Source organism: Lactuca saligna, chromosome 5, assembly GCF_052625555.1.
Source record: "Lactuca saligna cultivar CGN05327 chromosome 5, ASM5262555v1, whole genome shotgun sequence".
NCBI classification, from domain to species: Eukaryota; Viridiplantae; Streptophyta; class Magnoliopsida; order Asterales; family Asteraceae; genus Lactuca; species Lactuca saligna.
Genome location: NC_136421.1, coordinates 233,358,583 through 233,383,936, shown reverse-complemented (window position 1 = coordinate 233,383,936; position 25,354 = coordinate 233,358,583). Strand labels below are relative to the sequence as shown.

General features: G+C 32.8%; 2 protein-coding genes across 3 annotated transcripts; one reads left to right on the top strand and one right to left on the bottom strand.

Annotated features, from left to right (window-relative positions):
• The first annotated feature begins 12,696 nt into the window (after positions 1–12,696).
• Positions 12,697–14,792, top strand: LOC145046267 (protein RICE SALT SENSITIVE 3-like). Of its 2 annotated transcripts, XM_078994563.1 has the most exons (7): positions 12,697–12,921; positions 13,015–13,065; positions 13,171–13,302; positions 13,614–13,719; positions 13,885–13,926; positions 14,014–14,070; positions 14,159–14,792. In XM_078994563.1, the coding sequence occupies exons 1-7, from the start codon at positions 12,791–12,793 to the stop codon at positions 14,663–14,665; spliced, it is 1,026 nt and encodes a 341-aa protein (XP_078850689.1). In that variant the 5' UTR covers positions 12,697–12,790; the 3' UTR covers positions 14,666–14,792. The 2 variants fall into 2 exon arrangements, with proteins under 2 accessions (XP_078850689.1, XP_078850690.1); XM_078994564.1 differs by lacking the exon at positions 12,697–12,921 and having other exon boundaries at positions 12,986–13,065; positions 13,151–13,302.
• On the bottom strand, positions 14,739–15,531 carry LOC145046268 (uncharacterized). The gene has a single exon (XM_078994565.1). The coding sequence runs from the start codon at positions 15,410–15,412 to the stop codon at positions 14,834–14,836; it is 579 nt and encodes a 192-aa protein (XP_078850691.1). The 5' UTR covers positions 15,413–15,531; the 3' UTR covers positions 14,739–14,833.
• Positions 15,532–25,354: the final 9,823 nt, after the last annotated feature.

Below are 25,354 nucleotides of genomic sequence, written 5' to 3'. Positions count from 1 at the left end.
ATGTTTGATATTAAATATTAAATTCTTAATTATAATAGAATACATTTTGGTATTTTTTTTATAACTAGATACAAAAGAATTTATTATTCGTCATCTTTTCCAAAAAAAGAAAACCCCCAAAAAGTTATGGGTGCGTTTAGTTGCGGAAAAATGGGCCGTTATCCGGATAAATTTTCCAAGAAAAATGAGAATTTTGAAAACGCGTTTAGTTCGTCTATTTTTCTAAATTTTTCACGATAAATGAAAATTTTTCTTTTTCTAAAATTACAAAGAAGTTGGAAATTTTCGGAAAACTAATAATCATTGTTTTCCATATTTTTGTAATTCCAAATTTTTTCTAAAATATAAACACACACACACTCCACCTCATCCACCTCTCCTTACCCCTACCTTAACACCCCCCCCCCACACACACACACACACCCACCCGCACACACACACACACACACACACCGACCCATAAACACACACACACACACACACCCACGTACACACACACCTCCAACCCCCCACACACACATACATACCCACGCACCCACCCGTACACACACACCAATACACATACATACTCACCCACACACACACCGACAAACACACACACATACATACCCACCAACGCACCCACACACACATACAAACACACTCACACACATACCCACCCACAAACACACACCCCCACACAGACCCACACCTACCCCTACCCTCACAGATACACACACAAACCTACACTTACCCCCACAAACACACACATACACACATAATCATACACTCGCACCCCCACCCACCCAACATCACCACAACAATCACTGACCTACCATCACCACCACCACCACCACTAACCCGTCACTAGCACCACCACCATCATTGTCGTTGTCATCACCACCACTCACACAATTGTCGCCGCCACCACCATCGCCTGTCATCACCACCACCGCCGCCGCCGACCCGCTACCATAACCGCCCCCACCCATACCTTACAACCGCTACCGTTTTCTAAAAATGAAAACCGATAGAAAAATACACATCTAAACATGTTTTCTAATTTTCTAAAACTGAAAATGAAAAACGAATAAGTTTAACTAAACGCGTTTTCTAAATTTTTCAATGATAAATGAAAACGGAAAACGAAAATCGAAAGAGAAAAACAAAAAACAGAAAATGAAAATTGTTTTTCCGTAACTAAGCGCAATCTATACGTTTTAGTTTTGGCTTTTTGTAACATATTCTTTTTATAAATACTTATTGTGTTATATTACCTTTTTGTCATTGTGTGCCTCACCTGGCAAAAAAAACTCAATCATCTCATAAATCTTTTGACAAAATATCATACTATCTTGTATTATATGACTAGATAAAAATAAAATATATGTCAACGGTCAATTTATGTATCATAAAATGTCGTGCGAGCGAGATAAAAATGAATATAAGTTTATGTTTGCTATTTTAAGTGTCTATAATATCTTTATTACGTTTAATTTAGTTGTCAAATTTTTCGTATTGTAATATATAATTTAGTTAAAAAATCGTCGAATAAAAGTAGTATTTTAGGGAAAAAAATGACTTTTATGTGAAAATGAGAAATTTGAATGAAAGGTTTAGGGATTTGCCATACATATATTTTTGGGAGTTGAATTCCAAAAAATATACACAAATATATATATATATATATATATATATATATATATATATATATATATATATATATATATATATATATATATATATATATATATATATATATATATATATATGCATTTGGCAGAGGTCGGAATTAACTGTAGCATTGAAGAATCGATGTGGCCAAAAAAAAAATTGAAGAACAATTCCTCGGAGGGAGCTCCGTGAAACTGTTCTCCAACATTTATTCATCGAAGGGAGCTCTGCGGAATTGTTCTTCAACTTTTTTTTGACGGAGCGATTCCTCTGAGTGAGCTTCGTCAAATTGTTCTTCAACGTTCATTCTTCAAAGGGAGCTCGGAGCTCCCTCCTATGAATGAACGTCGAAGAACAGTTCGCGAAATCCATGTCTATACCTGGAAATTCGATTTTTTTGTGTTTATTTTTTGAAATTCAACCCTAAAAAATGTCTATATCCAATAAAATCCTTCTAATTATATATATATATATATATATATATATATATATATATATATATATATATATATATATATATATATATATATATATGAGTTCAATTGATAAAATAAAAAATATTGAGAATGGGTGAATCATTCTCAACCACTCATTTAATCTAAGTATAAAAAGACACAGTGACAAACTTGTAAATATGATAATAACCTTCAATCTTAAATACATAACTGTATAGAAATTTCGATCGTTCATCATCCAAATTCCTCCTCCAACCTTCAACAATCATCTAGATTTCTTCAGTTAAACCATCATCAACATCATCCGGTGTTAATCAATTATCGATCTTTGTCAATAACATGTTTAACAACACGATTCAGCAGTTAACAACAAAAATTCGTTTTTGGTTCTTTTAATCCAACCTTCAATTCTGCTTGAATACGATCAGATCTTCAACATCTACAGTTAATTATACTCCCAGCGTTATTAGATCAACAACATTGATAATCAACAAAAAATCCACTTCATATCATTCATTCAACATCAATTCTCAAATAAAACTTCAAAATTGAGGTTAGAAAAAGATCAAATCGTTTTTTTTTTTTTTTTTTTTTTTTTTTTGAAAAGTTTCATATAATTCTCTATCTATCTACTATTTTGTAAGCTTTAAACAATCAAAGTATCATGATTTTAACATTTTTAAAAAAGTTAAATTGTATGCACTCCAACTGTTTGATGAAATGTATAAACTAAATTACCACGTTATATTCATATATGAATATGTTTTGTCACCTGAATAAGTATATGATTATTAAAACAAAAAAACGAATATGCAAGTCTGTACGTTATTCATATGTGAATAACATATAAAAATTATATATATATACTAGAAAATTTTTAAGGCCCGTGCTCAGCACGAGCCGTTGATTAGTTGGTTGATTTAGTTGATTGATTTTTTAAACCATATGTGTTGTGTAAATTTGATAATTTAAAAAGTTTAGGTAGGATGTTAAGCGATGCCTTGAAATTATTTTTCCTATTATAAACGTGGTAAACTTGTAATTACAAAAATTTAAACGTACATTGTTATAATTGGTTAGATATTACAAAATGAAAAACATATATATTAAATAAATAGAGTATATGAGGCTAAGAATAAATGAAATTTATGTTGTAGGACCTATTAATTCGCTCACAAAAAATCTAAACACTATAATACTAATGTCTCAAATCCAAAAAATGAGTTCATAGACAAAAAAAAAAAAAAAAAAAAAAAAAAAAAAGAAAAAAAAAAAAAAAACTTAGAAAATTGGTAGTATCAATGTATGAACGACATAGGATCCAAATTTTGGTTACTTGTCCAAATAGTATACAAAGTGCAAACAAAACTCACGATTAAAACCACCTAATAATAATTTTATTTTATCCAAACAACCAATAACTAATCATAATAGTGATTTTATTTTATCCAAACAACAAATAACCCGATGGTGTTTAGTGTTCGAGACCAATGCAGCTCCACGCCTCCACCACCACCATCATCACCATAAACGACAACCCTCTTCTTTCATGCCCAAACAAACAACCAACCCTAATCTTCTTATATCATATATGTAATATTTTACATGATATTAACATGGATAACCATCTTGTAACTTCATAGTTCATACCAATGACAATAAAAGCATAATAAAACACCATGGTTGGCTAAATAAATAACTAAATTATTAAATTCCTCTGAAGTATTATATATCTTATTTTTTTTGTGAAACATTGTTTCACATTAGTTTCGTTCCACACTCTATAAACTTTTACGCATTAATAGTTCTAATGTGTAATAAAACATTCATCTCAATAAAATATAATTAAATGATTTTTTTAATAATAAAAAATGATCATACATGTGTCTTGACTTCTTGGCGGAGTCTATCATAATTATGAGGCAAATGCTCTATGTGAATTGTGAGCCAAATGCTCTAAATGGCTCCATACCTACAAATCATGATAAAATCTATAACAAATGTTATTGTGACATCACAACCATAAGTTTAAATAAAAATAGGCTACGTGATTGTTAAGTATGACAAGCATAGTGTCCATATTTTCTTCAATTGAGCTTTGTGAAGTGCCAATTTCTAGAGCATTGTATTTTATTTCCCGCTCCCAAATTGGTGACGATCCGAGCAAATCTTTTTGTAGGATATAAATTTCAATTTTGGTAATTATGGGATTCAAAGTTGCTACAGTGACATCTTAAAATACAATTAAAGGTTAATATTCTTTTCTGTTGAAGTGGGTTACGATGTCATCTATCCGCTGCATCTACTACTCTTCAATGTATCCCACCTAAAACACACAAAGTATACATTGTCTAAATGAACTATATAACACGTCAAGATCCTCACCATATGCAATTTTAAGTCATATAGATGCTGGATCATGTGGAACAGTTGTTGGGGATGCCAAAAACATGTAAATGAAAGAGAAACAATTTTATATTAGTAGCCTTACCTTTTGTAACATCTAAGCAACAAGGTATTATAAGGACATTATGCTTTCCAAAATCGAACTAATTATATAGCTAGCATTATAAAAAACGCAGCATAGGGGATCTTTCTGATGGAAAAAAGGAAAAGTCCCCGTCGGCTTAGTAAAGAAAGCTATGGATCTAGACTTGGAAAAATAATGAACCTCTTTGAAACAAGCATCTATAAACATAAGTAAATTTGGCTTCCAAAACATAACACTATCTAGCAGTTAACGATCTGGTTCAATACAAATAGTTAATCAAGTTTAATTAACAAAAAAAATTTTAGATTGCATTTTTCATTAAGAAAATAATTGTATTGTACTTAAATGCAAGTTTGAACTAAATATTTGGTTGTTCCACTGTTTAGTTTGTTACATTAGCTTTGCTCTCGGGTTATTACCTTAACAACATTTGACAGGAAATAGAAAGAAAGCAGAAACCATATCAGATTACTTCTTGTCCTTCTATGGTGCTGTCAAAAGTGGGAGTAAATTAAATAACTCACACAAACTGAAATTTAGTAAAGACATATAACAAATCTTGAAATATAATCTATCAGATGCTTCAGTTGAAAAGGAATATCAAGTACCCTTTCTATACCCTAGAAAAAGATTGCAATCACTTAGGTTTTTTTTTATTTTTTATTTTTGAAAAATATAGCCCCTTTATGTCATTGAATCTTAGTAGTCTACAATTTACCAACAACCAATCAAGGAAAACTCGCAGAAATCTATTTTATAATGTTGCAATTGTTAATCATCCATAGAAATGAGAAATTATGTTTTTGGAAAAAAATATATATTGAAATTACAAACCAGAACAAACCTCTGAAATAAAATCGAGTTTGCAAGATTTGAGAAAAACGGACAATTTCAAATTAGATTTCATCAGGGCAAAGAAATATGTCGATTGGATTGCTGATAACAATTAAATTATAGTCTTCATGTATATACCAAGATTGTTCCCAGTTTAATGGCTTTCAAAGCTTAACAATTGGACATCTTGCAGCCAAGACCTTTTGGAACCTGGAAATTCATCAGTTTCTAAATGCTCACACCTAGATTCTACCATATTGTAGTGCAACATAAAGAGGAGCACTCACCATAAGAACAAAAGAAGGGCATTAGCATCTTTGGCATAGGTAACAATGAAGATCATGATGTCATCCAAAACTCAAAATCTTACACTTCACATAATATGCATCTTTATCACGTCACCATTAAGCATATTTGCCCTAATATCTACAACTTAAATTTGGTTTTTGAAGAGAAAATATTGATGATGGAGTTTCTGCAAGTCTAGCCACCGAAATTGATGTTTGTAGGAGAGATACAGTCAAATTAAACATAACCGAGATGGGTATAGGGTCATTGCCATCCCAAAATCAAAATAGTAAATGAAGAAGAGAAAATTGAATGAATTACCAAAGAATATAAGGTTTTGAACTTTCAAAATCCAAAAACCGAAACAGAAAAAAATGGGTTTGAAGATTTACATACAGTAGATGGTCGGCTTGAATGTGTCATTATCTTCACTGCGTCCCTCTTTAATACAGTGGCGGCAACTGGGGTGTTAGGCGTTCCGGATATAGTGTGTGTGTGTGTGTGTGAGAGAGAGAGAGAGAGAGAGAAAGAGAGAGAGATGAGTGATTTATGTTAAAAGCATATGAAACAGAGCAAAGAGGCGCCATGATGATGATGAATATTTGATTTCCACCATATTACACCATTCAATTCTCTAGGGGACAGACAAGTGTTATCAAATTATTTGGACATAAAATTAGGGTTTCTTTTCGTGTCTGGTGGTTGGTGTTTTCTATTGAAGGAACTATGAAAATCAATATCAGTGATCAAGCGACATTGATGAATTTGACAAATGTTTGCTCGCAAAATTAGGGTTTTTTTTTCCGGATGATGTCGTTGGTATTCTTTGTTGGGGGAGGAAGCAGGAGTTACGTTTAGAGGAGAAGGAGAATCGTTGAGTCGGTGGGTCTTGCAATGTGAAGAAGATGAAACATTGAAGGAGAGGTGAAGAAAGACGTTTTGGTACGTTGTGTCGGGCACAAAGGCAGGTTACGTGGCGTATTTGGAATAGTGTGAATTTGAGTTTCAAGCCACCATAATAAAAAGGCTTTTACATATATATATATATATATATATATATATATATATATATATATATATATATATATATATATATATATATATATACTAGCAGCGTACCCGCACAAAGCGGCGGGGTGTGTAAATTTTTTCGGTGATTTGTTTCCTCTACAAAAATGTTATGTTACAAAAGAAAGTACATGTTGAAGACAAAATAATCAAACTATGGTGTTATTTGGGAGATGAAGTCATTTTTTATTCCTAGACGGTGGGCTTTATAGCAGACGAGGGAACAAAGAGGTATCTGCGATTGGAGGGATATTTAAATTAACATGCTAAATTTAAGGATATCGAAAAGGGTTCAAAATTTGAATGAATCCGGGATTTGAGGGAACCATATCAAATTGCTGAGAAATATAAGGAGATTTGATGATAAATATTTGAATTCAAAATGTGGTTAAAATTTAATATTATTTTATTAATGGCTAGTTGTACTATCAGCTTCATCATTTGGACGTCTTAAAAAAATATTATTATTATAATCAATCTATTTTTAGAAATAGTTAGATTTCTTTTATAAGATAGTAAAGATATATATATATATATATATATATATATATATATATATATATATATATTGTAAATACATATTGTAATATTCATATGTGAATATACTGTGTAATATTCATAAGTGAATATATCATCTAATATTCACAAGTGAATATATTATCTAATATTCACAAGTGAATATACTATGTAATATTCAAATGTGATATACCATGTGATACTATGTAATATTCAGATATAAAAATATTATCTAATATTAATAAGTGAATATATCATCTAATATTTACAAGTGAATATACTTTGTAATATTCACAAATGAATGAATCATCTAATATTTAAATATGAATATACTATGTTTAGTATATGCTATATTCATATATGAATGATACTTAAATTATAAAAAAAATTAATCATAGTTTTTATTCATAATTGAATAACGAATGTACTGTACTAAAAACCTGATTCATTTTTATTCACTTATGAATCACGATAGCTGAAAATATAAAAAAATAATTTTTTTATTTTATCTTAAAACTATATCAATATGGATGTCTATTTGTAGAGAATAAAAACTCATGGTATATTTAAAATCATTTTTTGATAAAAATAGCTTCCTAAAAATTAAAAAAAAGAAAAAAAGAAAAAACTATGTTTTTGTATATATTAAGGTAATGTTTAGCATAGTTTAAAGAAACATGTTTTGTTGGAAAACACATGTTTGTTCATTTCCCATTTCTGCTGATATGACGGAAGCTTTTGCGGCAAAAATAAATGAGTGGTTAAGAATGATATTCTCAACCCTTTTTTTTTTCAATTGAACCCTCCTCTATATATAGGTTGGTTCAATTGAGAAAATAAAAAGGTTGAGAATGAGATAATCATTTTCAGCCACTCATTTAATCTAAGCATAAAAAGATACGGTGACAAACTTTAAATATGTTAATAACCTTCAATCTCAAATACGTAACTATAGAGAATTCGATAACAGTTCGTTCATCATCAAAAATTTTCCTCCAACCTTCAATAATCATCCAGATTTCTTCAACTAAACCATCATCAATGTCATCCAATGTTAATTAATCATCGATATTCGTGGCTGGAAGGTTCGCCGTTCAAGACAGATTCGTAACCCAAATTCATCAATTTCATCGATTTCTTTGTTGAATACTCCGAATGTTCGTAGCTTGTAAGCATTTGTTAAAGTTCATAACGAATTTGGAACTGGAATTTCCCAGATTCGCAAACGAAATCAGTTGGAATCGGAATTTCTTCGTTGTTCATGAAATTGGAATCGGAGTTTTGGACTCGCAGTTACAATCGACATTAAAGGACTCAAAATCGGTACTCATAGGTTCCCAATCGGATTTTCGAAAATCAAAATCAAAATGAGAAATCAATTAGACATAGGATATCGCATCTGAAGTCGAAATCGGAAGTATATGATGATTTGGAATTGATAACTTGATGTTTTTAATATTTTTAAAATAGTTAACTTGTATGCACTCCAATTGTTTGATGAAATGCATAAACTAAATTACCACGTTATATTCACATATGAATATGTTTTCTCACCTAAATCAGTATATGATTATTAAAAACACAAAACAAATATGCAAGTCTATATCTTATGCATATGTGAATAACATATAAAAATTATATATATTTGCCAAAATACCTTCAAATATTCATAAGTGAATATATTCACAAGTGAATGTACATTGTAATATTCATATGTGAATATATTGTGTAATATTCATAAGTGAATATATCATCTAATATTCACAAGTGAATATACTATGTAATATTCACATGTGATATACCATGTAATACTATGTAATATTCACATATGAAATATCATTTAATACTCATAAGTGAATATACAATTTAATATTCACAAGTGAATATACTATGTTAATATTCACAAGTGAATCATCGTCAAATATTAAAATATGAATATACTATGTTTATTATATGTTATATTATATATGAATGATACTTAAATTGTAAAAAAAATAATCATACTTTTATTCATAAGTGAATAACGAATGTACTGTAATAAAACCTGGTGCATTTTATTTACTTATGAATAACGATAGTTGAAAATATAATTTTTTTATTTTATCTTAAAATTATATCAATATAGATATCTACTTGTAGAGAATAAAAAATCATGAATTTTGGTATATATTTAAAATCATTTTTTTTTTTGATAAAAATAGCTTCTAAAAATAAAAAAATAAAAAAACGAAAAAACTTTATTTTTGTATATATTAAGGTAATGATTAGCATAATTTAAGGAAATAACTTTATTCGTTGCTCATTTCCGCTGTTACGACGAAGGTTTTTTCGGCAAAAATAAATGAGTGGCTGAGAATGATTCCCTAATTATCAACTTTTTTTTCTCAATTGAATTTTTCCATATATATATATATATATATATATATATATATATATATATATATATATATATATATATATATATATATATATATATATATATATATATATATATATATATATATATATATATATATATATAAAAGTTAACCATAGAACACAATTTCAAAATCCTCCTATTTTTTTATTTTTATTTTATATTTTGTGGAAAGCTAATTTGACCAAACAAAAATAAAAACTATATTTTAGGTCGATGATTGCATACAAATAATAGTAAAATACAATATTAGTAATATATGATTTTTTATCGTGTTTAACGATTAAACCGAATGAAATTACTAGAAAGTGATTAAATTAATTTAGATAGTCATAGTTATACCAAAATTACTTAAAAATCCGTTGAATCGAATCAAATAAACAAAATATTGATTAAAACGAATGATTAAATGAAGTTTTTATGAAAAAATTATAAAAAATAAATTTGAGCAAAGACAAGATTATTTGATGATTATGAAATTCATGATTATTTTTTAACGTTTTGTTAGATTTTGATTATTTTTTGAAAAATAATTTGTTAGATTATCCTTTTTCAATTTCTCTATTAATAATTAGATTTGTTTAAAATGAAATTTAATAATATAATACATTTTAGGGATGAGCACTAGAACATATAGAACCGAAACTGGACCGCAATTGATAATAAGGTCTGGTTACCAGTTCTCAATTTTTATGAAAATCGGTCCCGATTCTAAAAACACCAACCTGTTTGATATTTTTTTCATTTTTAAAATGTGCATAACTCACTCATATGAAATCGAAATTACTTGATTTTTTTTTCCAGCATGTCATTTGGATTTTGTAATTCATTTTTGACTATTCAAAAATATATTTTGGTTAAATATTGAATCAGACACATGCCCTGAAAGAAAGAATATTAATGCTGCGTTTTCTCTATTTCAACATTTTTGTTTTTGTTTTTTTGAATCTGTCTTGTTTTTTTAAATATGGATAACTCATTCGTATGATGTTGGAATTACTTATTTTTTTTTCAGCATGTAATTTTTTGTTTGTACTTCATTTTAGATTGTAGAAACACATATTTTAGTTAGAAATTGAATCAGTTATAGACCCCGGAAGACAACATATCAAAGTTGCGTATTTTTTGTTTCAACATTTTGTTTTTATTTTTTGGGATTTATCCCGCTTTTAGAATGCGCATAACTCACTCATATGGAATCGACATTCCTTGATATTTTTTCATCATGTAATTTAGTGTTTTTACTTCAATTTAAAATGTAAAAAATCATAATTTGGTTAAAATATTGAATCATTTATAAGCTCTGAAAAATAACATATCATCTATAACATTTCAACCGGTATAGTTTGAAAAATAATCGAAAAACCGGAACCGACGGTCTGGTTCCCGGTTCTTATAATATAGAAAAACAGTTTTCGAACAGATTCGGTTCTAAAGTTCGTCCCTAACAGAGTAATACATTTAACAATATAAAATGCAATAAAAAATTAAACTATAAAAGGATCGTTGTTTATTTTATTTACCATATATATACCAGCTGACGTTATTGTTGGAGGAAAATTAGGAAAACGAAATTGGGACCCACAAAGATATGTTGGTGGGGTCCGTAGCCGTGGCCTTGGGCGGTTAAACCGGAGTGGATGGTTGTTTGACCCACGCGCATGCAGCGGTCGTCCACATTACTCCCAATTATCAAGTATTCCATTTACTAGCGCGTGAATACACCATTCGCTCTTGAAGGTATGTTAGAACAAGAGACGCAATGTGTCCCCGCAATTTATGCAAGTGCAACAGACTTTCTTTATCCACCGATGCACGGCCATGGCACGTGTGCATGTGACCACCTTATAATCTCCTGTTAATTTATGGGAACTGATTCGTACACAACATTTTTTTTTCCATACACAACAATTTGTGCTTTAAAGTGTTGTATTGTACAACTTTATAATGCATAAATTGTTGTGTACGGCAAAAAACTGTTGTGTACGAATCACTTCCCTTAATTTATATAACGCCACACTTAACTAAAATATCTTAAGTTATATATGTAAATTGTTTCTAAAAGAATTTTTATTAAAATAATATTTTATACGGCTTCCAGCTGTTATATAATATAAACATTTAATACACTTCTGGACAAATAAGTGGTTTTAGGATTATCTTTTATTTCTATATCTCACTAAACAAAAGTCAAATGCATAAGATCTTCAACTGTTCAACATCGAGTGTGATAAATTTAAGCATGATATTATGATTATGATTGAAGACCATATCTAATAAAATAACAATCGAAATCTAACCCTGAAAATCCTATTGTGCTTTTGACCAGTAAAGATTCTATTTTGCCAAACCCTCAATGTCCTTAACAAACCTTCCACCATACCATTGAGGGGTGTGTTTGGTCATGGATTGTGACCTTGCTAACCTCATTTTTCCCCGATCCAAACAACCCCAAATCACTACCATTTTAAGACCTCACTTGCCACCCTTTTTGTTGTTGCAAAAGTTGGAACTTTTATGGTATATAAAACGGAAAAGCAAAGCAAAGAAAAGAAAAGTGATATATGAAATAAACCGAATACAGACAAATGACCTTTACTCATGTAAAAATAAAGTCTATGTGGTAAAGATTAAATGAACTTGTTTTCAGATGAAATTTATTTATTACATGAACGAGTTAAAGTGTCAATCATTTAAAGATTTTCAAGATTTTGGTGGGTTAATCAATGGTTCTAACCCACAAAATAAATAAGTGGATTAGAGAGGAGTAGTTAAAGTTAAAAGGTAAACCAAACCCTAAACACTCACCGCCTTTCTTCTTCCCCTGGTAAAACCAAGCTCACAACCATGGCATAAAAAGCTCTACATAAGCAACGAACTCAAACACCTTCCATTTTTGGCTTCTTTTTAGGTCCTTTTTTTTTTTGTTCGGATTAGCAGTGTTTAACACATGGGTATGAACTCATGATACGCCAGTGTTCTCCCCCTTTGTGAACCTTGAATAGTTGATCAAAGCTGCTACAAAAACCCTAAAAGTAACTAAAGAGAGGAGACAGGGGAGAGAGAAAGATGGTGGGCTCAGGAACTACAGATAGAAACAAAGAAGCAGTTGGAATGATGGCTCTTCATGAAGCTTTACGAAGTGTTTGTCTTAATTCTGACTGGACTTACTCTGTTTTCTGGACCACTCGTCCTCGCCCGTAAATTTCTGTTTATATATGTCGTAAATCAAATCAACCCACTTGTATTCTTCATGTTTGCTGAAATGGGTGTTTTTTCCGCCATTTTTTCAGGCGAGTTAGAGGTGGTAATGGCTGTAAAGTTGGAGACGACATCGGTAGCCTGTAAGTCACTGTAAACTTTCTTCTAAAGCAGAGGATATTCGCTCATGAGATATGGTGTGATTATTTTCTGGTTTTTGTTTATCAGTTCGCCATGGTTTCTTGCAGGATGTTGATGTGGGAAGATGGGTTTTGCAGAGGAAGAATGTCGGACTGCTTAGAAGACATGGATGCAGGAGACGATCCTGTTAGAAAAGCTTTCAGCAAAATGTCAATTCAGTTGTATAATTATGGAGAAGGGTGGGTACTTGGTAGGTGTTTATTTTTAATTACTGGATTTAGGCTATCTCTAATGGGAGTTTAATTTAATCCTCTCACACACATAATCCATTAAATTGTATTGAGTTTAATGGAGTGTAGAGTTTAATAGGTAAAATTGTATTGTGAGTGGAATGTACATGTTCAATCCAATGAACTCATTTGAGTTCAATGTATTGAAGATGACCTTATAACCTCTAATTAAGCTCAAAGACGAACAAGAGAGTGTCAAAATATAGATTTATCATTCGGTTATTTTCCTGATCCTGGTTGATTTCTTGATCGAGGTGCAGGTTAATGGGGAAAGTTGCTTCTGATAAGTGTCACAAATGGGTATTCAAAGAACCTTCAGAATGTGATCAGAGCATCTCTAACTATTGGCAAAGTTCTTTTGATGCTGTATGTTTCTCAAGAACACACACTTTAACACCTTCAAACACACACTGTACTGTTGCTTAATAATTAGATATTAAATATTTAAATTATAGATTTCTTTTAGTTTCCTACTTTCATGTTCTTGTAATCATTATCAATAATTGGACCTCATAAATTCCTGATTTTCAGCTTCCAACCGAATGGAATGAACAGTTTGAATCTGGAATCCAGGTGAAAATCTTTTATAATGATTTCGCAATTTGTTTCTTTTTAATCATTTCGATTTTCGATCATTCCCTTTTGATTTCTGTTTTGTAGACTATAGCTGTAATACAAGCTGGCCATGGGCTTCTGCAACTTGGTTCTTGCAAGATTGTGAGTATCTTCTTCTCCCGTGATCCACCATTTTTTTTATCATCTTTAACCAACGAAAACCAATCTGTATGTGCTTATGTGTGATCAGGTACCTGAAGACCTTCATTTTGTGCTTCGAATGAGACATACCTTTGAAGCACTTGGTTACCAATCTGGTTTCTATCTATCCCAATTATTCGCATCGACATCTTCAAATCCCTTAAAGCAATCAACAATCCCGATCCACTCACCACCACCCGCCGCCTTCAACTGGGCGGCGCAGAAGCCAATGCAATCGCCAAATTTCCAGAATCCTACAAGACTAGGGTTTGCGCCTAAAGACGAGACTCACATGTTCCTTCTTCCTCATTCATCTGAACCACAAATGGGAAATATGATGGGTTCTGATCATGTTGAAAGCGACATCAAATGGCCTAATGGGCTGTCGTTCTTTAATGCACTCACCGGAAGAAGTGATGATGCGGAGCTTTTGTTCAATGCAGAAGAAGGGCTCGGTGGTGGAAAGCAGCCAGACGGTGGCCAGAATTTGAATCATGATAAACATAATCCCGAGGCTGCTATGTACAACGATGTTATGGAGAATTTCTTGGAGTGATATGTTTAGTAATCGTTGTTTTTCGTAATGTTTAGTAGTCGTTTTTGATCTTTTTAGATGTTTATGTATCTCGTTTGGATTAACTTAGTCAAACTTTTTGATATAAAGACAAAATCCCACGATCAAATTAGCGAAATTAGAAGGAAAAAACATTGAAAATTGAGCAGTCTAAGGCTCCATAGCATGACAGCTTTTGCATGTTGACACAACCCACCGGAAAAGCCTCCGGCAGTACCCTTTTTTCAGATTGCATTTCTTCTTCTCCGGCGACCCAATTCTGTTCTCTTCACCTTTTCTTCTCTGGGACGGCCGGCGGTTTAGCATCGGAACCGGCGCCATGAACTGCCACCTTTGAGCGGGAAGATGATGATAATTGTTACAGTAACGAACAGGGCTCCGACTTCCTTTTTCAAGGAAGATCTTGCTTTTCACAGCAACTCCGGCGGAAGCGTCACTGGTGCTTGTTCTGGCGCTGCTGCAACTGCTACTGCTACTGCTGCTGCTGCTGGTTCGGCTGTTAGTACTGTTGCTCCTGGATGACACGAGTGAATCTTTACTACTACTAACGCTGCTTGTTCTCGAAAGGGTGAAGCTTCTTGGCTGAACGGGAAAAGTGTGGAGGAGGAATTTGCCATTGGAGAACAAATGGTCTGCTAATTCGGAATCTAATTCCATGTCTGGTGATATCGCCGGAAAAGTAAAGTTGTCGCCGGAGGAATTGCTTTTATGCCGGGGATGATTCTCCATGGTGGTTTAATGTTTCTGCATTGGGATGAGCAGATTCACAAAACATATATATGATCGGAAAGTTCTTGATTTGAGGGAATGGGACCAATTAGGTCTGCTGTTTTCCCCTAAAGGGAAGGTCATCTGGGGTCGTATGTTTTGCCACATTCATAAAGCTTCAACGTGGCCAACTCCTTAGATTTTGTGATCAAAATGTGGCTTCTTTCTAAAAGATACAAAAGATCATAATTGGGAATTAACAATTTCTTTTACCCTTTCTTCATCGATGAATTGATAGTTATAATTAATAATGATGGATTCAGATCTTGAAACTTTGTTACGTAGCATTATTATAAGAAAAAGGTTATGATAATTGACAAACACCCAACTTCAAACCTAGGATGAGATGTCATCCTGAATATCGTTATGAAGTTTCTAGTTATGCATGTCAAAACAATATCCATGTTCTTAAACAAGTTGTAGTTATCCATGCGAACACAGTTAAAACGTTAAAACCTTGAACAACGTATTTCCTTTTTGAAAAACTAGTAGGATTTGGGATCATTAGTTGATTGATTATGAAATGTCAAGTAAATGATCAATGCCACAAAGTCCATATGAGAGTAATGAAAAAGAAAAAGAACCATTATAGTTTTAAAATACGTTTATATCAAATTCCACATAATTACATAAAGAAAAAAAAAAAAAAAGGACAAAAGCATAGTTCAAAAGGATAATGCAAGTTGGATGGATGGCCACATTTTAATGGCCTCTGTTGGGCTCCCACAAGACCAAGTAATGATGAGTGCAACTTAACTTTTCCAAGTTGTCACCAAAAAAAGCTATAATTCCATAACATTCTTACCGACTATATATAACATATCAAAGATATGGATGTCAAGTTGTTTAAAGTTTTCTTTTGATTTATTTACTCAAACAGTATCAAAATCTTTTATTAGGACTATATATAAGTTATAACCTATCAAAGATATCCACAGATATCGGCGTCATGTTGTTTAAAGTTTTCTTTTGATTTATTTAATCAAACACAGTATCAAAATCTTTCATTAAGAAAATACAAGTAAAATAACAAATATATATATATATATATATATATATATATATATATATATATATATATATATATATATACCTCAGCTTTGATGCATTGATTCTTGTTTAAAGTTTTCTTTTGATTTATTTAATCAAACACAATATCAAAATCTTTCATTAGGAAAATACAAGTAAAATAACAAAAAAATATATATATCTCTCAGCTTTGACGCATTGATTCTTGTTTAAAGTTTTCTTTTGATTTATTTAATCAAACACAATATCAAAATCTTTCATTAGGAAAATACAAGTAAAATAACAAAAATATATATATTCCTCAGCTTTGACGCATTGATTCTTGTTTAAAGTTTTCTTTTGATTTATTTAATCAAACACAATATCAAAATCTTTCATTAGGAAAATACAAGTAAAATAACAAAAATATATATATTCCTCAGCTTTGACGCATTGATTCTTGTTTAAAGTTTTCTTTTGATTTATTTAATCAAACACAATATCAAAATCTTTCATTAGGAAAATACAAGTAAAATAACAAAATATATATATATATATATATATATATATATATATATATATATATATATATATATATATATATATATATATATATATATATCCCTCAGTTTTGACGTATTGATTCTTGTTTAAAGTTTTCTTTTGATTTATTTAATCAAACACAGTATCAAAATCTTTCATTAGGAAAATACAAGTAAAATAATAAAAAATATATATATATATCCCTCAGCTTTGACGCATTGATTCCATCCTTTTTCTTTTTCATATACCATAGCTTTTAGAAATGATCTATCACTAGATGGTAAACTTTATAAATAATAAAAAAAAAGAATAGAAAATTTTATTAAAAAAATCGATCACATGCAAAGCTTGCTTTTGAATCAATGATTAGATCAACGAGGTAAATATATCTAATGTTAACCTAAAGAGTTTGGGTTTGATGGACAAGTGCCAAAACCCTAAAAGAAAGGAACAACTCAAACATCCTTCGTTTTAAGAGTTTCTTGTGGAAGAACATTTGGGACCCATTGTTCTAAATGGATTGTTTTTGAGGGTCTTACAGAACGTGATAAAAGGATACTAGGGTTCGACAAAAACACCTTTAATAACATTCCTATTGTTATCTATTAGTGTCAAAGACAAAACAAGTAATAAACATCACGATATATAGATATATGAACATAAATTTAAAAAAAAATGTTAGTGCAAACCATAGTTTTCGGTAGTTATCCAACAAGCCGTTCCTTGTTGCATCAATATCATTGGTTTGTGTTTAAGTATTTTGCCTTCTAAAACAATCTTTATTTGTAACTTTTTACAATTTTTTTACTATTTGATGTGATGTGTGTGGGCTACACTTATCACAAAATTATTTTCCAAAGAGTGTACCTAGCTACTTGATCCGGATAACTCGACCATTTTCTTATTTTCGTGTGACTAAATTGCCTGTATAGGGGGAGGGGTGGGATAACGGGAGTGAGATGATTTTGTCTAATCAATGTGATAGGTGAGCATTGGACAGGGGCGGAACACAAGCAATGTAACCAGAGGGGCCGGAATTAAAACTTCAAACCAAAACCATATAGATCCTCCTTAATAAATAAAAGTTTTTTTTTCTGCCACATGTCAATCTCTCATGAGTTTTGATACTTGTCATTTTGTTTTAATTTTGAAATAAATATTATTCACTTGTTAATTTTTGGTTTGTTTCAATTTTTAATTAAAGTCATATATTTATATATGTAAAGTATTAAATATGATATATATATATATATATATATATATATATATATATATATTAAATTATAATAAATACGTTTCTTTCATTCTTATTTTAAAGTTGTATATTAAAAAATATTTTCTATTTACACTTTAATGTTTAATCATTTTTAAAATCAACTCGTATAATATACGGGTCTCACACCTAGTAATAATTAAAAAAATATTCAGAATTATAACATATCAAAGTTCAAACGAGAAAACAAAGACAAAATTGCAAAAATGGTCCCTGTGGTATGCAAAATTTTGAGGTTTTAGTTCAAACCACGATTCTTTTGGATTGATGGTCCTTTTTAGTTAGTTTCTTTGTATTTTTGGTCTCTCAGTAAACTGAAAAGACTATTCTGCCATTCTGATATATTTTTTAATGCCCTTTCTATTTAATTTAAATGAAAAATAAAATAATTACCTAATTTGGGGCCCACCTCTCTCTCTCTCTCTCTCTCTCTCTCTCTCCCACTCCCCTTACATTTATTTCAATACACCTCAATCTCCATTAAACTCCACCCAATCTAAAAACCCAGTTGCTCCTTGGAATTATTTGCACATTTGCCATCACAGCCATGCAGCAAAATCAAACTCAGATCAATATGAAGACATCAACAAATCGTTCGAAAAAAGAAAAAGGATCAAAAGTTATCCCTCTTGAGCTAATCCCCTGAAATTGCCACCACCCATGTTTTGTGAGTCGAGCAAATCCTTTAACAATGGTAAATAACTCCTCACAGTTTCATCAACCAGGTTAGGGATTGAAAATTGAAGAATTCGAAATCCTTTCTACCACATCTGGAGCAGAGGGCTGTTGCTGAATGATTTTTTCCTCGATTTTGACTCCACTAGACCCTGATAGTTTTCTTGATTGGGGTATTTTCTTCTTTGAACTGTTGGGATGTGGATGTGCAACACCCTTACTGTTTCGCTCATTTAAGTTAAAGTTGTCACACCCCAAAACCGAGAACGACGGACCATTCTGGGGCGGAGGACGTCATGTAATGTATCACAAAAATCTAAAGTAGTAAACAAGCAACAACATCATCCATTGAATTAATAGTATAATTGTAATTACAAGTGTGTTCTTTCATAATATACAACAATGAAATGAACAATCAGAAAATAAGACGAGTCTGGACTGCTCCGTCTTCACAAAGTCTGGTCGTCGTACCTGTCTATTTGTGACCTGAGAATACAAGTTATTTTGAATGCGAGTATCAGCAATAAAGGTGGTGAATTCATAAGTATTAATGTGTCTTGATTTGTAAAACTTGTAATGAAAGTCTTGACATTGTTTTGAAAGAAAGTTCGTATAAGTATGTAAAGGTTTGTAAGTAATGGAAAGCGTTTGAATAACCCTAGAAATCCCTATGATCCCTATAAAAGAAGTCTTCTACCAAGACCCTGCTGTTTTGAAGGTAAGCATCTCTGTAAATGTGATGGTTTTTCCCTGTTTTAACTATTAGTATAAAACTATAGTATACCTCATCGTTTATGTGTATGAGTCACATTATAAAGGTAATAAGGAAATTAGTTATCTGTATCAAATATATCCTACCTCGTCGATCATGTGAATGTGTCACAAAGTAAAGGAAGAAATAATATAATGACCTAAGTATTATCCTTTTGTACTAGGATAACTAACAATGTTAACTTAAGACATCCGTAGATGTACATTTACCTCTGTAGCTAACAACTGGGTGTAGGTATAGTTAGTCCCTTAAAGTATACGTGTAATGCTATCAACCGTAGACATTTGCAGATGTGCATTTACCTTTGTAGCTAACTGAGGGATTAGGACTAGTTAACCCCTTATAGTATCCTTTGGTACGAGGACCGAAAGATCTAATCTAATAATATCTACACTAATAATATGTAATAGTATCTTATCATATAGTATATATGTAAAAGTATTTATGTAAAGGTATTCATGTAAAAGTACTCATGTAAGCGTATCTATGTAAACGTACTCATGTATCATGTAATGTACTAGTATAGACTCATGAATGAACCGACTCTTGTGTGATTTCCCTATACTTGGAATAGTAAGTGGTATCTCCTAACTATACCTATAATAGTTACTAACTTGTACATGTATAACCTGAAGATTGCCTTTGCTACCCAAAGGTACTGAACTGACTGAGGAAAACTTTTATGTCTACATATGTACGCATGATATATAACTAATATTCAAACGACATTCGGACGGATAACCGATACCCCATAGCCACATCCCAACAAGGAAAAGGAAATAGAGTGAGTTAGCCTCCCTAAGTCCTTTAAACATTACTTATATAACTATACATATATGGGCATGCATTTGATAATATAAAAGCATAAAAGAAGTTTTGTAAAACCTTTGAAAAAGATTAATATCTAAGAAAACGTCGACTTGATGTCAGTTTATAAAACGATCGAAAGTATTTTGTTTGATAAGACAGTTTAAGTATAAGGAAAACCTTTGTTTGAAAACACCTTTGTAACAGAGTTTGAAAGGTACTTATAGTGTGTAAGACAGTTTGATAAAGAGTTTTAAACATGTAAAAACGTTTAAAAAAATCATTTGAAGTAATATGTTTGGTAAAACTGCTAAAAGTGTAGTAACTCCATTTGTATGCTGGATATAAATCCCATATGATTGATTAATTAACAACAAGTATAGCAAAAGATTAATGTTTTTCGTACGAGGTTAATCGTATGATTACTTGTATTCCACCCCTTAAAAGTATTTAAAAAGCATTTAAAAGTGTGAATTATAGGGGTATGAACTCAGTTGATAGACTGAAGAAAGTGTGACGAAAACCGAGCAGAACTTCTACTCGAGAAAGCGGATTTCTCGGCATTCTCGGGAATCTCGGGAATCTCGGGAGCATAAAACTTCCTTCTGAACTTGGATATGAAAACCGGGACTTTGGGATGATTTCGAGGGTTGAAACGCAGAGCTTCAGCGCGAGAAAGGGAAGAATTGAGCAAAAATGGCCGGCATCCTCGCATTCTATCTATAGTGGCTGGAGGTCCTCGGTACGCTGGGCGTACGAGAGTATGTGGGGCGTACTCATTCGTCATGCATGACCGCATCCTTGGTCGAAGCATCGGAGTGATGTGGACGAGCCGGAGCCTAGCATCCGAGTATGCTGGGTGTACGAGGGTACGCTGGGCGTAACCTGGATTGGTCCGATGACTCGTCCTTCAGATTATACTGGATTTTTAATTAAATTTATATTTTAATTATTTAGTAAACTTCAAAAATTCATATCTTCCTCATATCAACTCTATTTTCGACGTTCTTTATATCCATGGTAGGTGAGACTATGATCTACAACTTTCGTTTTGACTCCATCTTCTAATTTTGAATTTATTTTTAATATTATATTTTTAATAGGTCGGGACAGTAAAAGTCCGTTAAAATTCCGTAACTCCTTCATCCGATGTCTGTTTTCGCCAGACTTTTTACCGTTGTAATACCATTGATGAGATCTTCGATTCTCGTTTAGGTCATGTTGGCAAAAATCCACTCGATCTCAATTTCGAGTTTTTAGCTGTCTACTGCTATGTCTGAAACTTCGAAAAATCATAACTTCCTCATATGAAGTCAGAGTTGGACGTGATTTTTATGTATGTTTACGGTTTAATTGATATCTAAAACTTTCATTTAGATACCTAAGGCTAAAAAATATTGTATTGAAACTTCGCGTTTTACGTCTATTAGTGGTGCCGGTTTTGCCGAGAATCTTCGGTTGGTCATAACTTCTTCGTTATAACTCGGATTTTAGGGTTCTTTATATGTACGAAAATCTTGATACGATTCCTGCTACTTTATTTAACCCAAATAAGGTTTTAGGAAAGTTAAATTTTGACCTAAATTTGACTTGCGTTCCATCATATTGCCTCGAAATATCGGGTTGTCACATCATCCCCCCATTTAGAGGGTATTTCATCCCGAAATTAGAGTTTAAGAAAGACTTGATAATTATGTTACAGACAGAAGTTTCCTTTGATCCTCGCATTCCCAAGTGAACTCAAGTCCTCGCCTGTCATTCCAGCGAACCTTTCACTATCGGGATGCGACTTTGCTTCTTTCGTTTGACTTCACTGGCATGATAACTCTTCTTGGTAGAATGTATGTTGAATGCTTTTCACTTCCTGGCTCGTAGTGACGATGTGTGCAAGGAATGTGTGATATTCCTTTCGTAAGCGCTTTTGAGCTTGAATACACGAACTGATGCGAAGGTTCGTACTTGATTTGTCTCCGTAAATAACAAGACATTCTTTGATAGGGAGGTTAAGGTGAACTGCTTTCCCAAAGCGTTTGATATCGGCTTGATGTAGACTCAACCAATTCATACTAATTAAGACGTCAAAACCTTGTGGTTGATTTGATGTCATGAAGATCTAAAAGAAAGTATGATTACTCTTGAATTAAGGAAAAAGAATAGATCTTTCTACGTTTATTCTCACGGAATCACGATCACTCGCAGTCTTGGGCTATCTCCGTCCTGAAGTTCATAGTAGAACTCATACCTGGTTCATCAATCAAAGTTTCGGATATACGAGTCGTATATAATTAAGATTGAAAAGGTCGTCGAATAAATGATTCTTCTTTAAGCCCACATCCCAACTAGGAAAAGAAGTTAAAGTGGGATCATCAATTCTAAACCTGTAGAACCTTGATTATATACCACCCCTATGTATACATTCTTCACCGATAGATCAACCGTATGGGTCTTTGGATTGAACTTGACGTACTGTACGAGTGGTACTTCGGGGAGGTTTACTGAGGTTTCTTCGGAAAGGTTACAAAACATAAGGTACTCTATGCATGAGTACTTCGGAGTTCTGGAATGACGGCTTCGCTAGAAAGACGTTTTCGGAGAAGGAGACATACGCACGAAACTAGTATTGTGCGGATCGAATTGACTCTAGTTGTATGATAATGTCGGACTTATTTAGAAGTAAAATATATTCGATTCGAACATAAAGGCGTTATAGACAAAACACAGCGGTGCAACTTTTAATATGGTTACAGTACTTTAGTTTTACTACAAGACTATTGCTGCGAACAAGGCATACTACAAAAGGCAAGTATACGCATCACGAGGGTCCCCTTTACTGACGGGATCTCACAAAAGATAAGACTCGAGTTGAACTAGTTTTAAACATGTTTAACAACATACTTAATACTAACGATTTGAAGTGAACCCCTATTATAGTCGGGTCCTTCATTGCCTTTTTCCATTCTGAGGTCAAACTCCTCCTGTTCCACTGTCATTCTTCTCTATTGGGCAGTCCCTCTTGAAGTGTCCCATCACGCCACATAGATGGCATATCTGGGAAATTTCGACATTGGTGGTTGAAGTAATGTGTTGGATCCGAGTCCTGTAGAAGCGGGTAGTGTGTCCGTTCTTGTTGCAGGTCTTGCAGTGTAACAGACGACAACTACCTAGGTGATGGAAGCTGCACTTATTGCAGTTTGGTAGGTTTCCAGCATACTGTCTGGCTGGGTTAGGGGCAATTGGGATACCAGAAGGGATGGTAGTAGGAGGTACAAAAGTCGTGGCTACGAAGGCTGCCACCGTTTGTTGTCTTTTGCTCGCCCTTTTGGGTGATTTTGGCTTTAGCTTTAGCCCAGAACTTTCGTTTTCTATTCTTAGGCTTGGGATTCGGGGTATCGTTGTAGTTTGTTGCTCGTTGATGGATTTGATTGTTACTTGGATTGGGATTATTGTTAACAATCCCGCTAACATTCGCGTTGTTAGCGTTAAGGTGGGTCAGAATAGCTAACACGGCAGCCGAGACTGCAGCTTGAAAGGTAGCTGCATCAATCTGAATAGTTGGTGTTTGGTTGATGGGTTGATCTTTTTTCTTCGTCGACATGATTCTGTTACAAGGAAAGAAAATGAATTTGTGAGCGAGTATGGTTGAACCTAGACGTAGTTTGATCGTTCATGTAAAGAGTAGAAGTATGTTCTTGAAGGTTTGACCTACATCCTTATGATGCAGTCCTAGTACATATTAGAAGTAAATTAATAGAATGGTCTCAAAACGTTTATCGTACAAACCAGGGTATTATTGGTTGGTGGATAACATGATCCAACCTTTGAAAGAGACATGGAAATGATTCCGGAGTTAAATTACCATAGTCCAATAACTTAACTAGATGGGGTTTCAGATAGACTCCAATGAAAGCATGATGAAAGCATTTGAACAAAAATTGACACAGAAGTTAGCCGACTTTCGATATCATTGATGTTTAAGATGTAATAGGTTTAGGGAAATTGACCTTGTTGTAGGTCATACATCATATTCGGAGTATAAAAGTCTTTGACAACATAAAGACTTAACTAAAAGTACTTACAGTACAAGGTAGTCACATAGAAAGTACTACACAGAACATAGACAAGAACACAGTTCTTTAAAACAAAGAAGGAAGTAAGGTATCTCCTACTGGCGATGGTCACCCCTATGGTGAACCCTTAGTTCAGCTAGTTGGCATTCCATATCAAGCAGGTATCTTTCGTACACCCTCTGGCATACTCGGAGCTATATGACTTTAGCTTGAGTTTCGGTTAGTGCTTGCAGTTGGGTCTCATGGTTTCTCTCAGATCTCTTACTTGTGATCAAGGCGATTGGTGCGAATGGTATGCATTCTAGCATTGGCATTAACCTCTTCGATACGTTTGAGAGCCGTCCTGCACTGAATTTCGTTTCGGGAAACTCTACGGATTAGAATTGATAGAACTCTGTCTGTTGAGCTCCTTTCGTTTACGTTGTAGAAGCTTAGGTCTCCATTAAACGGCATAGGTTGATCTTGCTCTTTGCTCCATGTTTCCAAGCATTCTACCCAAGGAGGCGTCGGGCCATGAAAAGCGGGAAGAGGGTTAGGATTTAGAAATGGAGTTACCGGGGGTAGGTTCTCAACCTCAGGTTTGGAGTTATCAACATCCGAAAGTTTTTCAGCATGGTGATCATTCAAAGGGATTGGATGATCATTCTTGGGTTCTTCTTCAAACCATCCAACATTGCCTTCGTTCGGAAGGTACGGGTTGCCGTGGGGATGGAGTCCAGCCATGTTATCTACGCGAGAATTGGGGTAAGAAACTAATT